The following is a 17,777-nucleotide window of genomic DNA, read 5'->3' as shown; positions in this document are numbered from 1 at the left end:
ATTTCCAGAACCAAAAATATCAATTTATTACCAGGACATTGCCTGGTTTTATGGAAGAAACTGGATTGCCAGAAATCGCCAAAACTTAAATTTTATTGATATAAGGGGGATAGAATAGAATGCAATTTCGAATGATAATTAAACGAGCCTCGTGCACATGCATGCAAGTCCATTAAAATCAATTCGCAAGTCTGGTAGTTATTTTGCCATCTGTACAAGCCTCTTAACGAAAAGAAAAATTAGAGAATATAATTTTTATTCAATCTTTATATACAGTAACATCCAATTTCAAAAGTACCTTAGTAATAATTAATGAATTATGTAAACGAAATTAATCAATAAATGTTACTATGATTTAAAGTTTGAAGATTTCCATTCCTGTCTTTATCATCTAACATCAAAACGCATAAAGTCCGATAATGCTGCTCTTGTGGCTGGAAGCTGGCTGGAAACAGGCTAATTTTAACTTTATCCAGGGGATGAAGTCATAAATAAAGCGACAACCCTTTTACAACTTAAAACATCCATCAAAGCTTGAACATAGTTCTTTCTAATGATGAACATAAAAAAGTTCGGGTAATATGATTATTACTCAGACACCTCAACGATTAAAACCAAACTGACATCTAACTCTTTGAAATATTTCAGATCTCACATTAGACTACACTTTATGGCCGTCTATGTAGATTTCAATGTGAATTTTTCGATCCGGAGAAAAAAGTGCATTTGTGATGAATTGGACATATTTGTCAATTATAACACTTGAGAAAATCATAATATTAGTAATATTAATAATTTGCGATCCTCCATCTTGAGAGATGACTGTGTGCACCCAGCCATCCCTCACGAGGAGCAGACTGTACAAAAAATATAATGAAATATTTTCTCAAACGTAATATATTTCATTATAATAGATTTTGCACAAGCTGTCAATGTAAAATCTCTTCATGTAAAAGCATTTACATGAAGTCAGATTTTACAAAGATGCGATAGTTAGTTGAGATTAGTGTGCGGATTATGATCTTCTCAAACGCTATACTGACGAACAACTCCACATCAACAGCACAAATTTGAAAAATGACTACATCACTAAGAATGAAATAAACACAACCGACCATAAGTGGTGTAACACCAGTTTTGTGAGCAAAAAACCATCTGCATTTAGAATGTGGATAAAGCAACTGGATATTCAATTTTATTTTTTTAATAATTATAATAACTGTAGAGGCAGACAAGCTTTTTATACAGAACCACAATTCATCTTATTCAATTGATCACTTATGGAATTATGAATGATCAGTTTTTCTTAAGCTATTGAAATAAAACGTTTCGCTGTCATAAGTGAAAAAAATAAAACTTACTAAATGCAATTACAATTACACCCAACTCATATCTGCGACCCATGAACCGCAAAAATTCTCAACATCCAAAAGATACGAGTACATTATTATATTGCATTCCTCTTAAATTCAGTATATAGCTCTTCATTACCGTTCCACATTCTCTAAAATTTTTTGCAGACAAGTCGTGTCCTTAAAAACCAAGACTGCTAGGACGTCCGATCATCAATGAAAGTGGCTACAGAGGCTCGTTGCTAGCGCTATATTGTGTTTCACATCTTGGACATTTAGGCTAGGATTGATATTATCTGCGTTCAGGCATTATTTCAGGAAAATTGCCCTTCCGTAGCCTACAAATGAAATGTAACACGTTCACAAAATATCAAAAGCAATTGATATCTTGCAGTTATTGCAACAAAGAACATGCATGTTACAGGTATTTACACACCGTTAACACTAATAAGTATTTTGATATTCCAAAAAGCTTTGGTTCTTCACATGATTATTTTTTTTTTATTTCTATAATACAACACAAGAAAACCACATTATGATAAAGAATAGTGCTTAGATTCTACAAAAAGAAAGTGACTAGAAAATAAGAGGGATGAAGGAAGGCATATGAATCACGAAAACGCCTAACGATCTAAACAATATAAACAGATGAAAATACAAGTTTACCTGTACGATTGCCTTTTAGTATCACAACCGTTACACTGAGGGTGAGGTTGGGGGGGGGGGGGGGGGGGTAGTAGTCCCTGGACTCACTGGATGCTCCCAAATCCGGCCACCTCGTAGACAAACCATGGCAGGACTCACTGAACGCTTCCGCAGTGCATCCACTTCTTAGACGAACCATGGCAGGACTCGCTGGATACATCCCCAGTGCAGCCACCTCGTAGACAGACCATATGGGAGGACTCACTGAACGCTTCCCCAATGCAGCCTGCTCGTAGACCCACACCATGGCATGACTCGCTGGACGCTTTCCCACTACATCCACCTCGCAGACAGACCATGGCAGGACTCGCTGGCACTAAGGATTGATCGAAGTAGCTGAAGTGTAGATGTGGCCCTCTTCTCCTTGCAGTTGTCAGTGGTACCTCCATCGAGAATCGCCATAATCGAATCCTGTTAACAGAAAGAAAAACGGATTAATGACTTTTCCAACCTATGTCAGCACTCTGCAGTCAGGCTTACCTTTAAGAGGTTTCCATCACATATGCCTTGGGCGCTTCCCTACTGCAGCCATCTCGTAGACCCAGACCATGGCAGGACTCGCTGGAGACATCCCAAGTGGAGCCACCTCGTAGACCCAGACCATGGCAGGGCTCGCTGGAGACATCCCCAGTGCAGCCACCTCGTAGACCCAGACCATGGCAGGACTCGCTGGATACATGTCAGCACTCTGCAGTCAGGCTTACCTTAAAGAGGTTTCCCTGTCATATGCCTTGGACGCTTTCCCACTGCAGCCATCTCGTAGACCCAGACCATGGCAGGACTCGCTGGCACCAAGGATTGTTCGGATGTGCAGATGTGGCCCTCTTCTCCTCTCAGTTGTCAGTGGGAGTTCCATCGAGAATCGCCATAATCGAATCCTGTTAACAGAAAGAAAAACGGATTAATGACTTTTCCAACCTATGTCAGCACTCTGCAGTCAGGCTTACCTTCAAGAGGTTTCCCTGTCATATGCCTTGGACGCTTCCCCAGTGCAGCCACCTTGAAGACAGACCATGGCAGGACTAGCTGAATACATCCCCAGTGCAGCCACCTCGTAGACAGACCATATGGCAGGACTCACTGGCACTAAGGATTGATCGAAGTAGCTGAAGTGTAGATGTGGCTCTCTTCCCCTTGCAGTTGTCAGTGGGAGCTCCATCGAGAATCACCATAATCGGATCCTGTTAACAGAAAGAAAAACGGATTAATGACTTTTCCAACCTATGTCAGCACTCTGCAGTCAGGCTTACCTTTAAGATGTTTCCCTGTCATATGCCTTGGACGCTTCCCCAGTGCAGCCATCTCGTAGACAGGCCGTGGCAGGACTAGCTGAATACAACCCGAGTGCAGCCACCTCATAGACAGACCATATGGCAGGACTCACTGGCACCAAGGATTGATGGAAGTAGCTGAAGTGTAGATGTGGCTCTCTTACCCTTGCTGTTGTCAGTGGTAGCTCCATCGAGAATCGCCATAATCGGATCCTGTAAACAGAAAGAAATACGGATTAATGACGTTTCCAACCTATGTCAGCACTATGCAGTCAGGCTTACCTTTAAAAGGTTTCCCTGTCATATGCCTTGGACGCTTGCCCACTGCAGCCATCTCGTAGACCCAGACCATGGCAGGACTCGCTGGCACCAAGGATTGTTCGGATGTGCAGATATGGCCCTCTTCCCTTTGCAGTTGTCAGTGGTAGCTCCATTGAGAATCACCATAATCAAATCCTGTTAACAGAAAGAAAAACGGGTTAATGGCTTTTCCAACCTATGTCAGCACTCTGCAATCGGGCTTACCTTTAAGATGTTTCCCTGTCATATGCCTTGGGCGCTTCCCTACTGCAGCCATCTCGTAGACCCAGACCATGGCAGAACTCACTGGATACACCCCCAGTGCAGCCACCTCGTAGACAGACCATATGGCAGGACTCACTGGAGGCTTTCCCAATGTAGCTATCTCGTAGACCCAGACCATGGCAGGACTCGCTGGAAGCTTTCCCACTGCAGCCATCTCGTAGACCCAGACCATGGCAGGACTCGCTGGCACCAAGGATTGTTCGGATGTGCAGATGTGGCCCTCTTCTCCTCTCAGTTGTCAGTGGGAGCTCCATCGAGAATCGCCATAATCGAATCCTGTTAACAGAAAGAAAAACGAATTAATGACTTTTCCAACCTGTGTCAGCACTCTGCAATCGGGCTTACCTTTAAGATGTTTCCCTGTCATATGCCTTGGACGCTTCCCCAGTGCGGCCACCTTGAAGACAGACCATGGCAGGACTAGCTGAATACATCCCCAGTGCAGCCACCTCGTAGACAGACCATATGGCAGGACTCACTGGCACCAAGGATTGATCGAAGTAGCTAAAGTGTAGATGTGGCTCTCTTCCCCTTGCAGTTACAGGGGTAGCTCCATCGAGAATCGCCAGAATCGGATCCTGTTAACAGAAAGAAAAACGGATTAATGACTTTTCCAACCTATGTCAGCACTCTGCAGTCAGGCTTACCTTTAAGAGGTTTCCCTGTCATATGCCTTGGACGCTTCCCCAGTGCAGCCATCTCGTAGACAGGCCGTGGCAGGACTCGCTGGCACCAAGGATTGATCGAAGTAGCTAAAGTGTAGATGTGGCTCTCTTCCCCTTGCAGTTGTCAGTGGTAGCTCCATCGAGAATCACCATAATCAAATCCTGTTAACAGAAAGAAAAACGGGTTAATGACTTTTCCAACCTATGTCACTCTGCAGTCAGGCCTACCTTTAAGAGGTTTCCATCTCATATGCCTTGGGCGCTTCCCTACTGCAGCCATCTCGTAGACCCAGACCATGGCAGAACTCGCTGGATACACCCCCAGTGCAGCCACTTCGTAGACAGACCATATGGCAGGACTCACTGGAGGCTTTCCCAATGTAGCTATCTCGTAGACCCAGACCATGGCAGGACTCGCTGGAAGCTTTCCCACTGCAGCCATCCCGTAGACCCAGACCATGGCAGGACTCGCTGGCACCAAGGATTGTTCGGATGTGCAGATGTGGCCCTCTTCTCCTCTCAGTTGTCAGTGGGAGCTCCATCGAGAATTGCCATAATCGAATCCTGTTAACAGAAAGAAAAACGAATTAATGACTTTTCCAACCTGTGTCAGCACTCTGCAATCGGGCTTACCTTTAAGATGTTTCCCTGTCATATGCCTTGGACGCTTCCCCAGTGCGGCAACCTTGAAGACAGACCATGGCAGGACTAGCTGAATACATCCCCAGTGCAGCCACCTCGTAGACAGACCATATGGCAGGACTCACTGGTACCAAGGATTTATCGAAGTAGCTGAAGTGTAGATGTGGCTCTCTTCCCCTTGCAGTTGTCAGTGGTAGCTCCATCGAGAATCGCCATAATCGAATCCTGTTAACAGAAAGAAAAACGAATTAATGACTTTTCCAACCTGTGTCAGCACTCTGCAGTCAGTCTTACCTTTAAGAGGTTTCCCTGTCATATGCCTTGGACGCTTCCTTACTGCAGCCTCTCGTAGACCCAGAACACAGCGGGACTACCTGCACCAAGGATTGATCGAATGAGCTGAAGTGTAGATGTGGCCCTCTTCCCTTTGCAGTTGTCAGTGGGAGCTCCATCGAGAATCACCATAATCGAATCCTGTTAACAGAAAGAAAAACGGATTAATGACTTTTCCAACCTGTGTCAGTACTCTGCAGTCGGGCTTACCTTTAAGATGTTTCCCTGTCAAATGCCTTGGACCCTTCCCCAGCGCAGCCACCTCGTAGACAGGCTGTGGCAGGACTCACTGGCACCAAGGATTGATCGAAGTAGCTGAAGTGTAGATGTGGCTCTCTTCCCCTTGCAGTTGTCAGTGGTAGCTCTATCGTGAATCGTCATAATCGAGTTCTGTTAAAAGAAAGAAAAACGGATTAATTACTTTTCCTACCTATGTATGTAATAAGAAGAAACCTGGAATGCATGAAAATATGTGCTGTGGCACTACAACAATATAGCCCATAATAGCAGAAAGCCGATGATGTATCCTGCGAAGATTCCTGAGCGACGATTCCTCGTGAAGAGAAGCGAAGGTTTTAGCTGGCCAGCTAATTAGAGAAACGTCGAATCCACCGTCCAGACAGCCGTGTGATCGTCGATGAGCGAAGCGTTGACTTGGGACGAGGAAAAGATTCGGAGAAATGTGAGTTGACTCCTGTGTCCTTTTTGCTTGATACGGGGCGCAGTATATGGCATCCTTCCTGTTGCTCCAGATCTGCTTGCGTTGAATGAACGCAATTTCAAAATTCTTTCAGTGATGTAAAGTCACATGGTGGCGTTCCAGTTGTCACTAATGATCAATTTGTTTATAGGGGGTGGCGTTTGATAGTGATGCTCATAATTGATTTTAATATCTGATTAACATGTACATTTTATTTACTATATTTATTTTGATTTTTCTGTTTATCATTTTATTTTATAATAAGAGCAATGTGCATTAGATAATGACTTCGAAATGTACAGGTAAATTTGATGACAATTTCTGAGCAACATACCTTCTCCCCATAATTATAATGGACACGATGTCCGTTAAAACTGGATCAGGTAGACGCGAACATCTCGCAGGCCACTATAGTACGTGCGTATTTGACCACTGATCCAAGATGTGGATAATGTAATAGGTTGTAAGGTGACTGCATTTTCGAGGCAGTCCCAGGGAACATGTTTGTTTTGATTGTAGTGAATCAATTGAAAGTACACTGGGCTTAGCATGTACAGCCACCTCTGTACCTTGAAATACATGTTGTAATCAACTGAAGTGTTATTCTGAGAAATGAAAAACAAGTTAGGCCTATTGTGTTTTTACGAAACGAGAGAAAATAGCAGTAGGTCAAATGAAAAATCTTGATTTACTTATGCCAGTCAGAAGAAACAAATGAGTATTTTTCATATATAGCGTCTACTAATATAGGTAATAATTAATAGCGGACGCCTCCCTTCATGACTTTCTCATTTATGCGTTTACATTTTCACCGAAAATCTCAGTCGAAAACTGCACTAATACACTTTTTAACATTGTTATAAGTCTGAGTGGTCACTGGCATCCTTTCACGTCTCCCTGGCGATCACATCAACCAAAGTTGTCGAACACTAGAGCTTACGTGTTAATTAGTCAATTTCTTATTATCAATGTTTTCATGGCCAGGCAAACAATAGCTCTATTTGTGTGTTTTTTCAGTGAGGTGGTCTTTGACTCGACCCAGCTTGAAAATCGGGACTTGCTTCGCCTGCCACGAGAACACTCACTGTTTCTCCATACATAGGTCCATTTCACATTTAAAAAATTCATTAAGAATTATCGAGAGAAAATATGTTTGTCTGTGTGAAAAGATGTACTGCGGTACCCGAGCGTGCATGTTTATAAATAAATAAGTAATAAAAGTATCTCTATAGACAATGATGACTTGCTTCAATTACAGTAATAAGAGATTACAGACAGTTGTTTATATTCCACAGGGTTTGTTAAGAAATAAATGAAATGTTAACAATGTAGAGCATTGATGTTATGGATATATAACAGGAGAAGTGCATGTCAATCATCCGGAGTTTCAGAGACAACTAGACTTATTCTCAGTGATTCTGTAAGTTTAAGTAACAATTTAAGAACCACAGGTCGGTCGAAACTCTTTTATTATCAGGATGCCTGTGGGGTTTCATGTTTTCTTCCAAACTTTGAAACTCGGGGTTAACTGTATGAATGGTAAGCTCCAGAATACTGTAAGCTTGCCTCTGTTATCAAATTGCCCCATGTGAGCGCACTCAGAACAGATGATCCGCCGACTAAATATGGCCAACTCCACTTAAAAAAGCGATGCTGCTAATTCCCTAATGGTCTCCTCGCCTCCACATGCTCCATCCGCGGAGCCCCCGCCCCCTTAAAATAACCCTGGATCTGCCCCTGCCTTGTTCAGCGATATTGTAAATATAAAACGAAAAAATGCATTCCTGACATTAGACCTATTTATTACTATCATATTATATGTACACATTTAAGTAACTGCCAGTAACATTTGCTATATATGAGAAGGGTTTCGGCTGGATGATCACAAACACGTACAGTGAATGTAAATGATAATGGCTTGCCATTAAAATGCCCCTCATGTGTTTATTGGTATATGAGACAAATGAAATATTTTCAGGTTTACAGGATTTTTCCCTTTATTCAAAATCATAATCATCCATGATATTAGTATAAATGTTGCCGTCATCATGACCAGGGTCGTAGGAAACCCGTTCTACTGCATGTTGTACTCATCTAGACGCCAACTAAAGCATAAGTTAGACACTTTTGATAGACTGAGAAAATGGAAAAATGTTATTTTTCAAAAAAAATCTCTCTCTCTTTCTGTTTATATATATTGTTACTTTCGAATCCAGGTCTTTAAGGTAAGGTTTTAAAATAAGGAATGTGTTATATGTAGCATTTTACCAGTGGGAAGTAACGTTGCGGGTATGTGACAATCAGGGCATCTGTAGATCGCCAGAAAACTTAAAATTGTTTAAAAGAGGGTATAAGTTTCCCTGCATGCTGAGCTCGGTTACTCAAGTTTATATACATTTTATGGTTAGTAAAGAGAAACAGAACAGTAAGCATAAGCTCTAATTATATACAATTATTGCTTTGTGTTATGTTATTATTAAAACTAATAAAGCAAACTGTAAATGAGTTTATTTTCTTTCACATTTCTTCCAACGTTGGGATTGGGTAAGGTAATAAAATGCTTTCCATCAAAATATACAACAACAGTTTCAGCTATGACGGTTTATTAAATAATGTCCCCTGATGAAGTATGAATATACTGGCAATTGCCAAAACACATATACAGTAGTTCTGTACACAATTGTTTATATTAGCCTATACATGACCAGCAACTGAAAGCAAAGCATGAGGATATCTCACCTAGCTTACAGTGCATACCAATATGATGCTCTCTAATCCATAAATAACACGAGTTATTTGGAAACCTGATAATTCATTTGTGGTAAACAAAGTAACAATAAAATATCAACAGTTTTCAATTTGTAAATTTTGTTCTCTTCCCAACAATCAGATCTGTCTACAACCATGTAAGCTCAGGCATTTGGCATCTGACTGGCACCTGTTCTTTCCTCTCGTCATACCATTATTCACAAAATTGTCACAAATAAGAGCATATGTATGATTACTTTACCAACAGGGAAGTCTAAAAGTGGCATGAAAATAATTACTGCTGCTAAAAGTTCATTCAGACAAGCATTTTTCGAGAAAATTTTCTATGAACAAAATGGCGGTAGACTCTTGTCTACTGCGGGTCACTAGACAAACAAAGAACTAGGTTTTCATGTCGCAAGGATCATTAACCAATCAAGGTGACAGCCAAGCCAAGGTGCTCCTACCCATGTGACTGGTTTGCTAAGCAGATCACTGAAGGCAGATCACGCAACAAGCATTTAACACCTAAGCACTATGTGGTGTAACTGGCTGCTACCATTTAGCTAGAAGAGTTCCAGCGATAATTTCTGTATGTAATTCATGTCATCACTCAGCTGACCTCCAGTACAGAGTAGTGCGAAGTGGCAGAAAACACTTGGATCCTCAAAGAATTATATCATTAAAAATATAACCCTGTGCTTTTAAAGTTACCACTGTTCATCATCTGTTGACATGATATATGACCTCTTCCTGCTCCATTGGTACTCTTTGATTGGCCAATACCCGTGGTCTGCTTAGGAGCAAAGGAACTACCAATGGTTCTCCAAGCTCGATATGAGCTTTTTCTGTGTGTGACTCCTCATATACTTTATATTGGATAAACAAAACTGCATGTAATGGACCCTAGAAAACAAAGAGCAAATCAGTGGAGTGATTGGTGATGACTTTGATTTCTTAAAATATTAAATCAAAGATATAGTCAATATTAATGTATCTGTTTTTGTCAAAATGAATACAATAAAAGTTCTGGAAAGTAATTGCATAATTTTAGATTAAAAAAACAAATGCTCTTTAACAGGTGAGGTGTTAAACAAGACTCCATAATAAACTTACACGAAGATTCTGGATGTCATTGAATTCTGATTTGGCAATATATGGCCTGGAACTTTTACATGATTTCTTGCAACGATTTTGAGTACTGTAAGCCTGAAATGAAAGCAGTAAAATTCTTAAAATAACAGAACAGATGCAACACTTGCAAAAACAAGTTAACTTTATTTTCATTAATTTTCTCTAAAATAAATTGATTTTCTTACAAAGTAAATTTTAAAGTGACGTACATTATATATTCAAAAACTTTAAATGCACAAATTTTGGCTTGATAGCCATAAGATACACTAATGTTAAATTCCCACCCCCCTTTATTTCAAAATGGGGGGTAATAATAGTAGAACCAAGTAATAAAGGAATAATTTATTTTTTGCATCCATGTTTTAGGATTTGCCACTGATATTTAACTTAAAAAACATTTTACTCCTTTTAGAATGTTACTTTTTGATGATACTACATAAAATAATCCGAACTAAAAAGTTCAACACAGTGTTACTCACATCAACAAGGTGCTCCACCCATGCTGCCACATTACTACAAGCTGCTTCATCAAGTACTGTTGTATGCACCTCTAGCTGGTTACAGAATGCTGCTTCAAAGTCTAGTTTCACTATAATATTACTTTCAGGAGATCTGTAAGTTGTTGAAGGGGGGCATTCTGAAAGAAAAGGTTAATATACAGTATATGAGGTACTGTGCAAAACATAAAATGAAAAAAGCGACTTTCACTGAAAATGTTCATAATGACAGGCAGCACTACATATGGACAGACAACCTTTAGCAGTGTAAACATGGAAGACTGACAATATAATACAAAAATATACAAAGTTTGAGCCCTGAAAACCATTTTCAAACTTGACCTGTACTTTTCCCCTATGACTAGAAATTTTAATTAACATGGTTTTCTTTTTATCGCATTTACAAGCAAAACATTTGTGAAAGGGTACAGTGACACCATTGATGACAGTGGTAACAGACATACTAGTATGAGGTGTCTATCCATAAAAAAGTAACAATAAAAAATTAATAGAAAAAAATTCATAAAGGTAGAAAAGAAATGAGTTAGAAAGAAGAAACTACATATGACATATTATTTTGTCACAAAAGGTGTATTTCATTCAATTTCATACTTTTCAAATGGTATTTATGAATACCAATTTATATGATTTGTCACTTTAGCACATGAATCTCACCCCATGATTGCTGCCATCGTAGCAAGTTTTTGTCAAAACGTTGTGTAGATCCTCTAAAGTCAATTGGATCTGTAAAACTTCTTGCCTCATTGAGGTTGGTTCTTACTTCTGGAAACTGTACTTCTTTAGCAAGTGCATCTTTATTCACAGCTAAAAAACAAAAACCAGAAATAGCCATGCAAAATATAAATAAATTAAATAAATAAATAAAAGTTAAATTTCAAATTATCGTAAAAAGTAACATAATGATTTAAGGCTTATTTCATGATTTTATCTATCCAAATGCTTTTGCCTGTTACATTAATATTATATTGAAAAGCAAAATAAATTAAATAATAAGTCCCTCATGTAACAGTGGGTACAAAGAACAAAGGTAACAAAATTACAACCAGACAGTTTTAAATCTCACCTTGTGCTACTTCTTGAAACATTGTGCTGACCATCTTCTTTTGCTTAATCAATTTTTTAAGATGCTTGACAAATATGCCATTCACTGAACACAATGAGGTATCAACAGGCATCAGTGGTTCTTCTTCATATGCTTCCATGGAGAAACTGGTTGCATAAGCAAACACCATGTTGCCTCGGACTGCAGGCTTGTATATTTCTACTGATTCTGTGGCATGGACATTTCTGAAATTCACAATTTTATTTTGCAAAAGATACACAGACATAATTAATAAAAAAAATTACTTATAACTTGAATCGGGAAAAGCAATACATATGTAACAAAGATGTTATTATTTGACTGGTTACATTCAGTTGCACTGGAAATGACAATGAATTTATGCAAACATATGTGAGGTGCACAAAATACATACTCCTTCCTACATATATCTAGCATCATAACTGCCAGAGCTGGGTTCATTTCCTGCATTTTCTTCAGCACATATTCAGCACAGACACAGTCATTAGCACCATACCCAGTGCTGGCATCAGAGGGTACAAGGTAGCACTGGCCCTGCTTTTCAAAACCATGTCCAGCAAAGTAGAACACACCTGACAATAATAAAACCAGCAAAATTGTTTAGTCTTCCGTGAAAACAAACCTGGATCTCCCTGTTTGTTACAAATATCCCATTCATATGAAACTATATTTATACTAGAGTGTTCAAAGTAACTGCTAAATACATGTGACAAATGAGTTTAAAATGCTTGAATTTAAAAGCACTCAGTCAAAACTTGATCACATTTGCATAGAAGTAAAAGCACTACGAGTGCAGTAAATCTTACCATAAACACCCTTAAACAGCAACTTGCAGAATTCATCAACTGCATTTAAAATTTGCTCTTTTGTTAAATTAATGAGAGAAACCACTTTGAAGTTCATCTCTTCAAACAGATTTTGTAAGTCTCTGATGTCATTTGGAGGAGCAATGAGGTTCTTTTCACATCTATAATGATGGTTTCCTATTAAGAGGACAACTTTGTCTGTTGCTGAAAAGCAAAAGAACTACAGTGAGAAAACTTGTTACTCTTGAACAAATTGGCAATTAAAGTGAAATTTAACACTTAACAAGCAAGTCAATTATGCAATCATAAAATAGACTTATTTCCTTTTCTGCCCTTATTAGTGCTGTTTGAAACTTTTTACATGTAGTTTAAGTAGCATGGATTTATATTTTTTCATGCACCTTTATGCAAGTAACTGTTTGACATCCAGTTATAATTTATATATAATAAGCACATCAATTCGTCATAGTCAGCATCACCTACCAGTGAATTCCCTATTATCTGAACAGAAAACCTCCACTTTGGCCACCTTGGACAGTGCCTTTCCATGTCTATTGCTAACACTGCACTGATAAATTCCTTTATCATCTACCGTCACATTGTTCAACTCGAGCCTCGGGCCAGCATGACCTGAATAAATATTTGATATATGAGACAGAATTTTAGTCAGTAAAATATTAATTTTAAATTTTCAACTTTATCTATAAGCAGTTTTGCCACAGATTATACATACTGATATATGTACAGGTACCTTCTATGGGTTTTCCATCTTTATACCATTGAAAAGCAATTGGCTCCATTCCTATTGCTTCACAATTCAACACTGTGGTCCCTCCTTCCTCCAGTTTGCAGGCCTTTGGAGACTTGGTAATGGTGGGTGAGATGGGGACTGGCTGAGAACCATAGGCTGAAATCATGAAAATAATTGATATCCACTCTATTTCTATCACTTATCACATTATCAAATCCACATTAGCTACTTCATTAAAGGCATAATAACTCTTCGTATGAGACCTATATTTCACAATAAAAACCTTGTGAATAACTCATAGAAATATAATATATTCTGTTTTACCACAAAAACAGCAGTTATAGCTTTTATTCTGATATTTGAACTTGTCTTTAGACCACGTGACCTCCATTGATGTCTATACTCTGTTAAAATCTCTTAAGAGATTTTAACAAAAAACCAAACTTTTTAGAAAAAAACCAGGGACTAACTTTGAATGTAAAAATGGATTCATTAACCATTGGTAAGTATGGGAAAATTGTTGTTTACTCCAAGAAAATTCATTTTTTGGCCGAAACGAAGAGTTATTATTGCTTTAATTATTTGGGAATTTCAAAGGAACACATACACAGTATCAAATATATGTTGTATTGGTGCAAAAAATACTTTCCAAATTTTAGTGATCAAAGGAAATGTCTGAATCAGTTGAATAAGTCAGTGGCATGTTCTACTTCAGTAACACCATTATGTGGATGATCTGTTAAAAAAATTAAGTAAATACCTAGCTCCACTTGAACTTGAACTTCTTTGCTCCTTGCCTCCCCATATCTGTTTGACACAACACACTGGTATATTCCGCTGTGATCAGCACTGGCACCACTACACTGGAAGAATATAACTAACCAATAAAGAAACTACCCCTATAAACTAGTTGAACATTTAACGAATTAAAACTGTGAAACTGCATGTCTATAACATCTCAAAAAGCTTTTTTTTTTGGTCAAATCATATATTTTTGTGTTTCTTTGAAAGTTTCATTCTAGAGGTACATATCTAGGTTACAGTTGTTAATTCAAATATTAAACTTATTTAAACTTTTGGGGGAGGCAGATTTTGACACTAGTATATTCCACATTATCATACAAATTACTGAGGAATGAAAATGTTGTGAAGACTGACATAAAATCTCATTCCAGTTTCCACATGAAGAGGCTGGCCATTTCTATACCACTGGTACTTAAGAGGCGTTTGTCCACTGGCATCACAGACTATTTCAAATGGTTTCCCTGCTATAATCTGAAGTTAAAAATAATTGAAAGGAATATGTCAACTTATCTTTGTCAACTTATCATTGCAAGATTTTCTGCAAATACATCTTATTATTAATTACCAACACATAGAAAAAGTCAATACAAATAACAAAAGATAAAATGTCACACAATTTTATATAGCTTCCACCTTACACATTTTGAAACCCAAAAAGCAAGCCCATTTTTTAGCCAAATGATCTATGAGTAAGCTGCTTTGATATATAATTACAAAACTATAAGTTTATTTCACAATCTATTTGTTAACTTCATCAAACTTTTCCTCAAGAGTAAAACTTACCCTGTTGTCATTCAGTTCCGGTTGTCGAGCTATGTATGGTGCATTAGGATGAAGTGGTGTTACATAAGACTCAGTGGGTGTCTGAGAGTACAAATTTTCGCATCCTTGATCTTTGGAGGGGATAATAAAACTGTACATTATGCAGCACAGATTTAATCGATGGGTTGTACCCCAATTAAATAGCATCTTCAAAGAAATTTATGTACTAATGTAATATTAAAAAAAACAAACACTAAAATTCTTGACAACATTATTTGCAAAATAAGACATGGATTATAATGCTCTCTGTCATATCAATTAAGTCTTTAAACCTATATTTAGTCCAAATTTGTCTTTTAAAACCATATGACCAGAACAAACTATCCTACCTTGATTGTAATTGCAAGGCTTAACTTGAACCATTGCAGGCTTGGAAAAACATACACCTTCATTCCCACGGTTATGAACTCTGCAGACATATCGCCCTTTGTCTCTCAATCTGAAATACGTAAAAAATGTTATTTTCTTTACAACTATACAATATGCAGTTGAATGCAAACAAATAACTAACTTCATCATAAATTTCCACTTTTTTCCATTTAAGTAATCCACTTTATGCATGTGAACTAATATTCTTATAAAAACAACAAAACCACTTTCCTACTTTTTATATTATAAAAAACATTAAACCACAGGGGTTGTGTAAAACAAAATATAAAGATGTGGTATATCTCCAGTCTGCAACATCAACCACTGGCCTGACTGTCAATGTCAGTGAATATTGGACATGGCCAGGGAAATTTCTGCAAATATTACTGACCTGATTTGGCCAGTGGATTTTTTACAGCTATAACATGAACTCCAATTCATTCATGCTAAATGTTGAACTCTTTTTTCTAATAACCTTTTGAAAAGCCCACTTTTTGTTCTTATTTGTAATAGAAATTAACCTCAATGTGTTTATTTAAGTAATTTTTTAAAACTTTTTTCTAAATTGAACTCAGGCCAGTGAATATTGGTTCAGGCCAGTATAGTCTCAGACCCTGGTGGTCTGGAAAGCCTGTTACTTCAAAAGTATTTGGCACAGACTGCAACTCACATACCATATCTGGGTCTCTTGTTCTTGACATCCACTGCAGTACAAGTCAGATAGACCACTAGTCAGTAAGATGTATGTGACATCCACTCCTGTTTCCCACTCGTGTACATCACATTCATCTTGATGACTTGTGGTATCTTTAATACTTATCATCATACTTTATGGCAGGAATACGCAGGAGAGATACACTTCCACTCAATACTTCAGCTTGTCCGTTAAACCACTGATACCGAGGAAAAGGAAACCCAGTAGCTTCACACTCCAGTGTGAGCGTATCACCTTCCTCAAGAACTACACTGGCCACTGGTTCCTTGCAAATCTTCACAGGTTCTGAAAAGTCAACAGCACTGATGTGAATTAACAGTGTGCACAGGAAAAACAAAAGCACATTTAGATATACCAGTAAACTCCTGTATTTCATTGAAAATGTTTGTCTTAACAAGTAGGCATACATCCAGCCCCCTTCAAGAATATTTTAGAAAAATCCAATGTGTTTTTCAAATGAACACTCGTACACAATCATGCCCTTACAAAAAAAGAGAACAAATTTTTCCACAACAATTTTTAATCTATTCATATTTTTAATACTATGTGATACATTGACAATTATGTTGCACTGCCTTTACCATGAGCAATCAAAAGTTCCAGACATTTTTCATTTTTCATGGCCCACAGATAGGACACTAATTGTTCCACAGTGCGTCCACGTGTGCCAAGCCTCTGTAACAGTTTCTGAGAAGGACTCTGATGAGAATGTATGCACATTGCTATTTGTTCCACTTCCTCTGGTCTACAATTAAAGACGTTATTATGTCACATTAAAACAGTTATATTATAAAGGTACATTTTCTTTGGTCTGCAGTTATTTCTCTCAATGTCTGATCTAGATTACATCTTCCTGCTTCTTTCTCTACACTCTACATAGTTTAATAGACAGGGAAAGCAAACAGTTTTATTCACATTTTACTTATTTTAAAATGTTCATTATCTAACAAAGTAACATTTTGTTCATTGTCAAATTATGAATAATAATTGGAATATCAAGCTTTTTTTCGGACCTGAATGGACTGTCTGGGATTGCTGCCACAAGGTCCCTCCATCCTTGTGTAGAAGATGGGGAAGCATCCAAATAATTAAATAATTTCTTAAGGATGAGAAAATCAATGTCACAGATGTTAGTGTCCTTTTTTATAAGGTATGTTCTGTCTTCACTCTTAAACATATTTGAACCATGAACTGTAAAAAAAAAAGACACAAAAATATAAGTTTAAAACTGAAAAAAAAACTGCATTTCAGACCTGCAGGGGTATATGTAAATGCTACTTTACTGAACCACTTAAATCTGCATTATTCCTACTTAAGGAAATAGGTAGCACGAAGATTTATACGAAAGCACCCCTATTAGCGATATGTACTACACTATACTATGTATTAATAGTACATATCATATTCCGTAACACACATGAAACATCGAGCTAGACTTCGGGCAAAGCGACACAACAAGATCTTTGCTACATTCTCTTAAATAAATAAAACTTTTATGAATCAACAATTTCAACTTGTTAAACTTTAAAGATATCCAAAGATATCCAAACAACAAACCTGTATTAAACACCACCACTGGACTGATCTAGATTACATCTTCTTGCTTCTTTCTCTACACTCAACAAGGAAATAAATCTAACAGGGAAATCCCCTATCGTGACGTCATCGCTACTGCACCTAGATATTTCATAAATCCATTAAAGCAAATTATTGCTATCCATACATTTTTAGAATAAGTGTAGATCTATTCTTTTAATCTAAATCCTGAAAATTATA

At 37.9% G+C, this 17,777-nt stretch overlaps 2 protein-coding genes across 3 annotated transcripts; both read right to left on the bottom strand.

Annotated features, from left to right (window-relative positions):
* Window positions 1–82: 82 nt before the first annotated feature.
* LOC147764043 (uncharacterized) lies at window positions 83–6,333 on the bottom strand. Its single transcript, XM_087018859.1, has 3 exons — window positions 2,762–6,333; window positions 2,019–2,468; window positions 83–1,690 (listed from the first exon to the last, which is right to left on the bottom strand). The coding sequence occupies exons 1-2, from the start codon at window positions 2,911–2,913 to the stop codon at window positions 2,153–2,155; spliced, it is 468 nt and encodes a 155-aa protein (XP_086874985.1). The 5' UTR covers window positions 2,914–6,333; the 3' UTR covers window positions 83–1,690; window positions 2,019–2,152.
* A 2,411-nt stretch (window positions 6,334–8,744) lies between these two features.
* Window positions 8,745–17,734, bottom strand: LOC106150991 (mucosa-associated lymphoid tissue lymphoma translocation protein 1 homolog). 2 transcript variants are annotated; one of them, XM_013524046.2, is made up of 17 exons: window positions 17,559–17,734; window positions 17,015–17,192; window positions 16,583–16,746; window positions 16,115–16,286; window positions 15,247–15,356; window positions 14,879–14,988; window positions 14,450–14,566; window positions 14,052–14,154; window positions 13,292–13,447; window positions 13,024–13,170; window positions 12,541–12,744; window positions 12,129–12,306; window positions 11,717–11,940; window positions 11,308–11,457; window positions 10,615–10,772; window positions 10,118–10,210; window positions 8,745–9,907 (listed from the first exon to the last, which is right to left on the bottom strand). In XM_013524046.2, exons 2-17 carry the CDS (start codon window positions 17,176–17,178, stop codon window positions 9,725–9,727), a joined length of 2,433 nt encoding a protein of 810 aa, XP_013379500.2. In that variant the 5' UTR covers window positions 17,179–17,192; window positions 17,559–17,734; the 3' UTR covers window positions 8,745–9,724. The 2 variants fall into 2 exon arrangements, with proteins under 2 accessions (XP_013379500.2, XP_086874873.1); XM_087018747.1 differs by lacking the exons at window positions 16,583–16,746; window positions 17,015–17,192; window positions 17,559–17,734 and having other exon boundaries at window positions 15,961–16,120.
* Window positions 17,735–17,777: the final 43 nt, after the last annotated feature.

The sequence above is a fragment of the Lingula anatina genome, chromosome 1 (assembly GCF_051362555.1).
Source record: "Lingula anatina isolate TDL-2025a chromosome 1, LinAna3.0, whole genome shotgun sequence".
NCBI classification, from domain to species: domain Eukaryota; kingdom Metazoa; phylum Brachiopoda; class Lingulata; order Lingulida; family Lingulidae; genus Lingula; species Lingula anatina.
Note: the sequence above shows the minus strand (reverse complement) of the source record. Positions and strands in the feature narration are given on the sequence as shown.

Bases quoted from the DNA above. Each gene is read 5' to 3' on its own strand.
- LOC147764043 (XM_087018859.1), bottom strand. From the start codon at position 2,913: ATGGAACTCCCACTGACAACTGAGAGGAGAAGAGGGCCACATCTGCAC. The intron at 2,469-2,761 runs GTAAGCCTGACT...TTCTGTTAACAG, and splicing joins GACAGGGAAACCTCTTTAAG to GATTCGATTATGGCGATTCT.
- LOC106150991 (XM_013524046.2), bottom strand. From the start codon at position 17,178: ATGTTTAAGAGTGAAGACAGAACATACCTTATAAAAAAGGACACTAAC. The intron at 16,747-17,014 runs GTCCGAAAAAAA...CTTTAATTGTAG, and splicing joins ATCCCAGACAGTCCATTCAG to ACCAGAGGAAGTGGAACAAA. The intron at 14,155-14,449 runs GTCAGTCTTCAC...ATATTCTTCCAG, and splicing joins AAACTGGAATGAGATTTTAT to TGTAGTGGTGCCAGTGCTGA.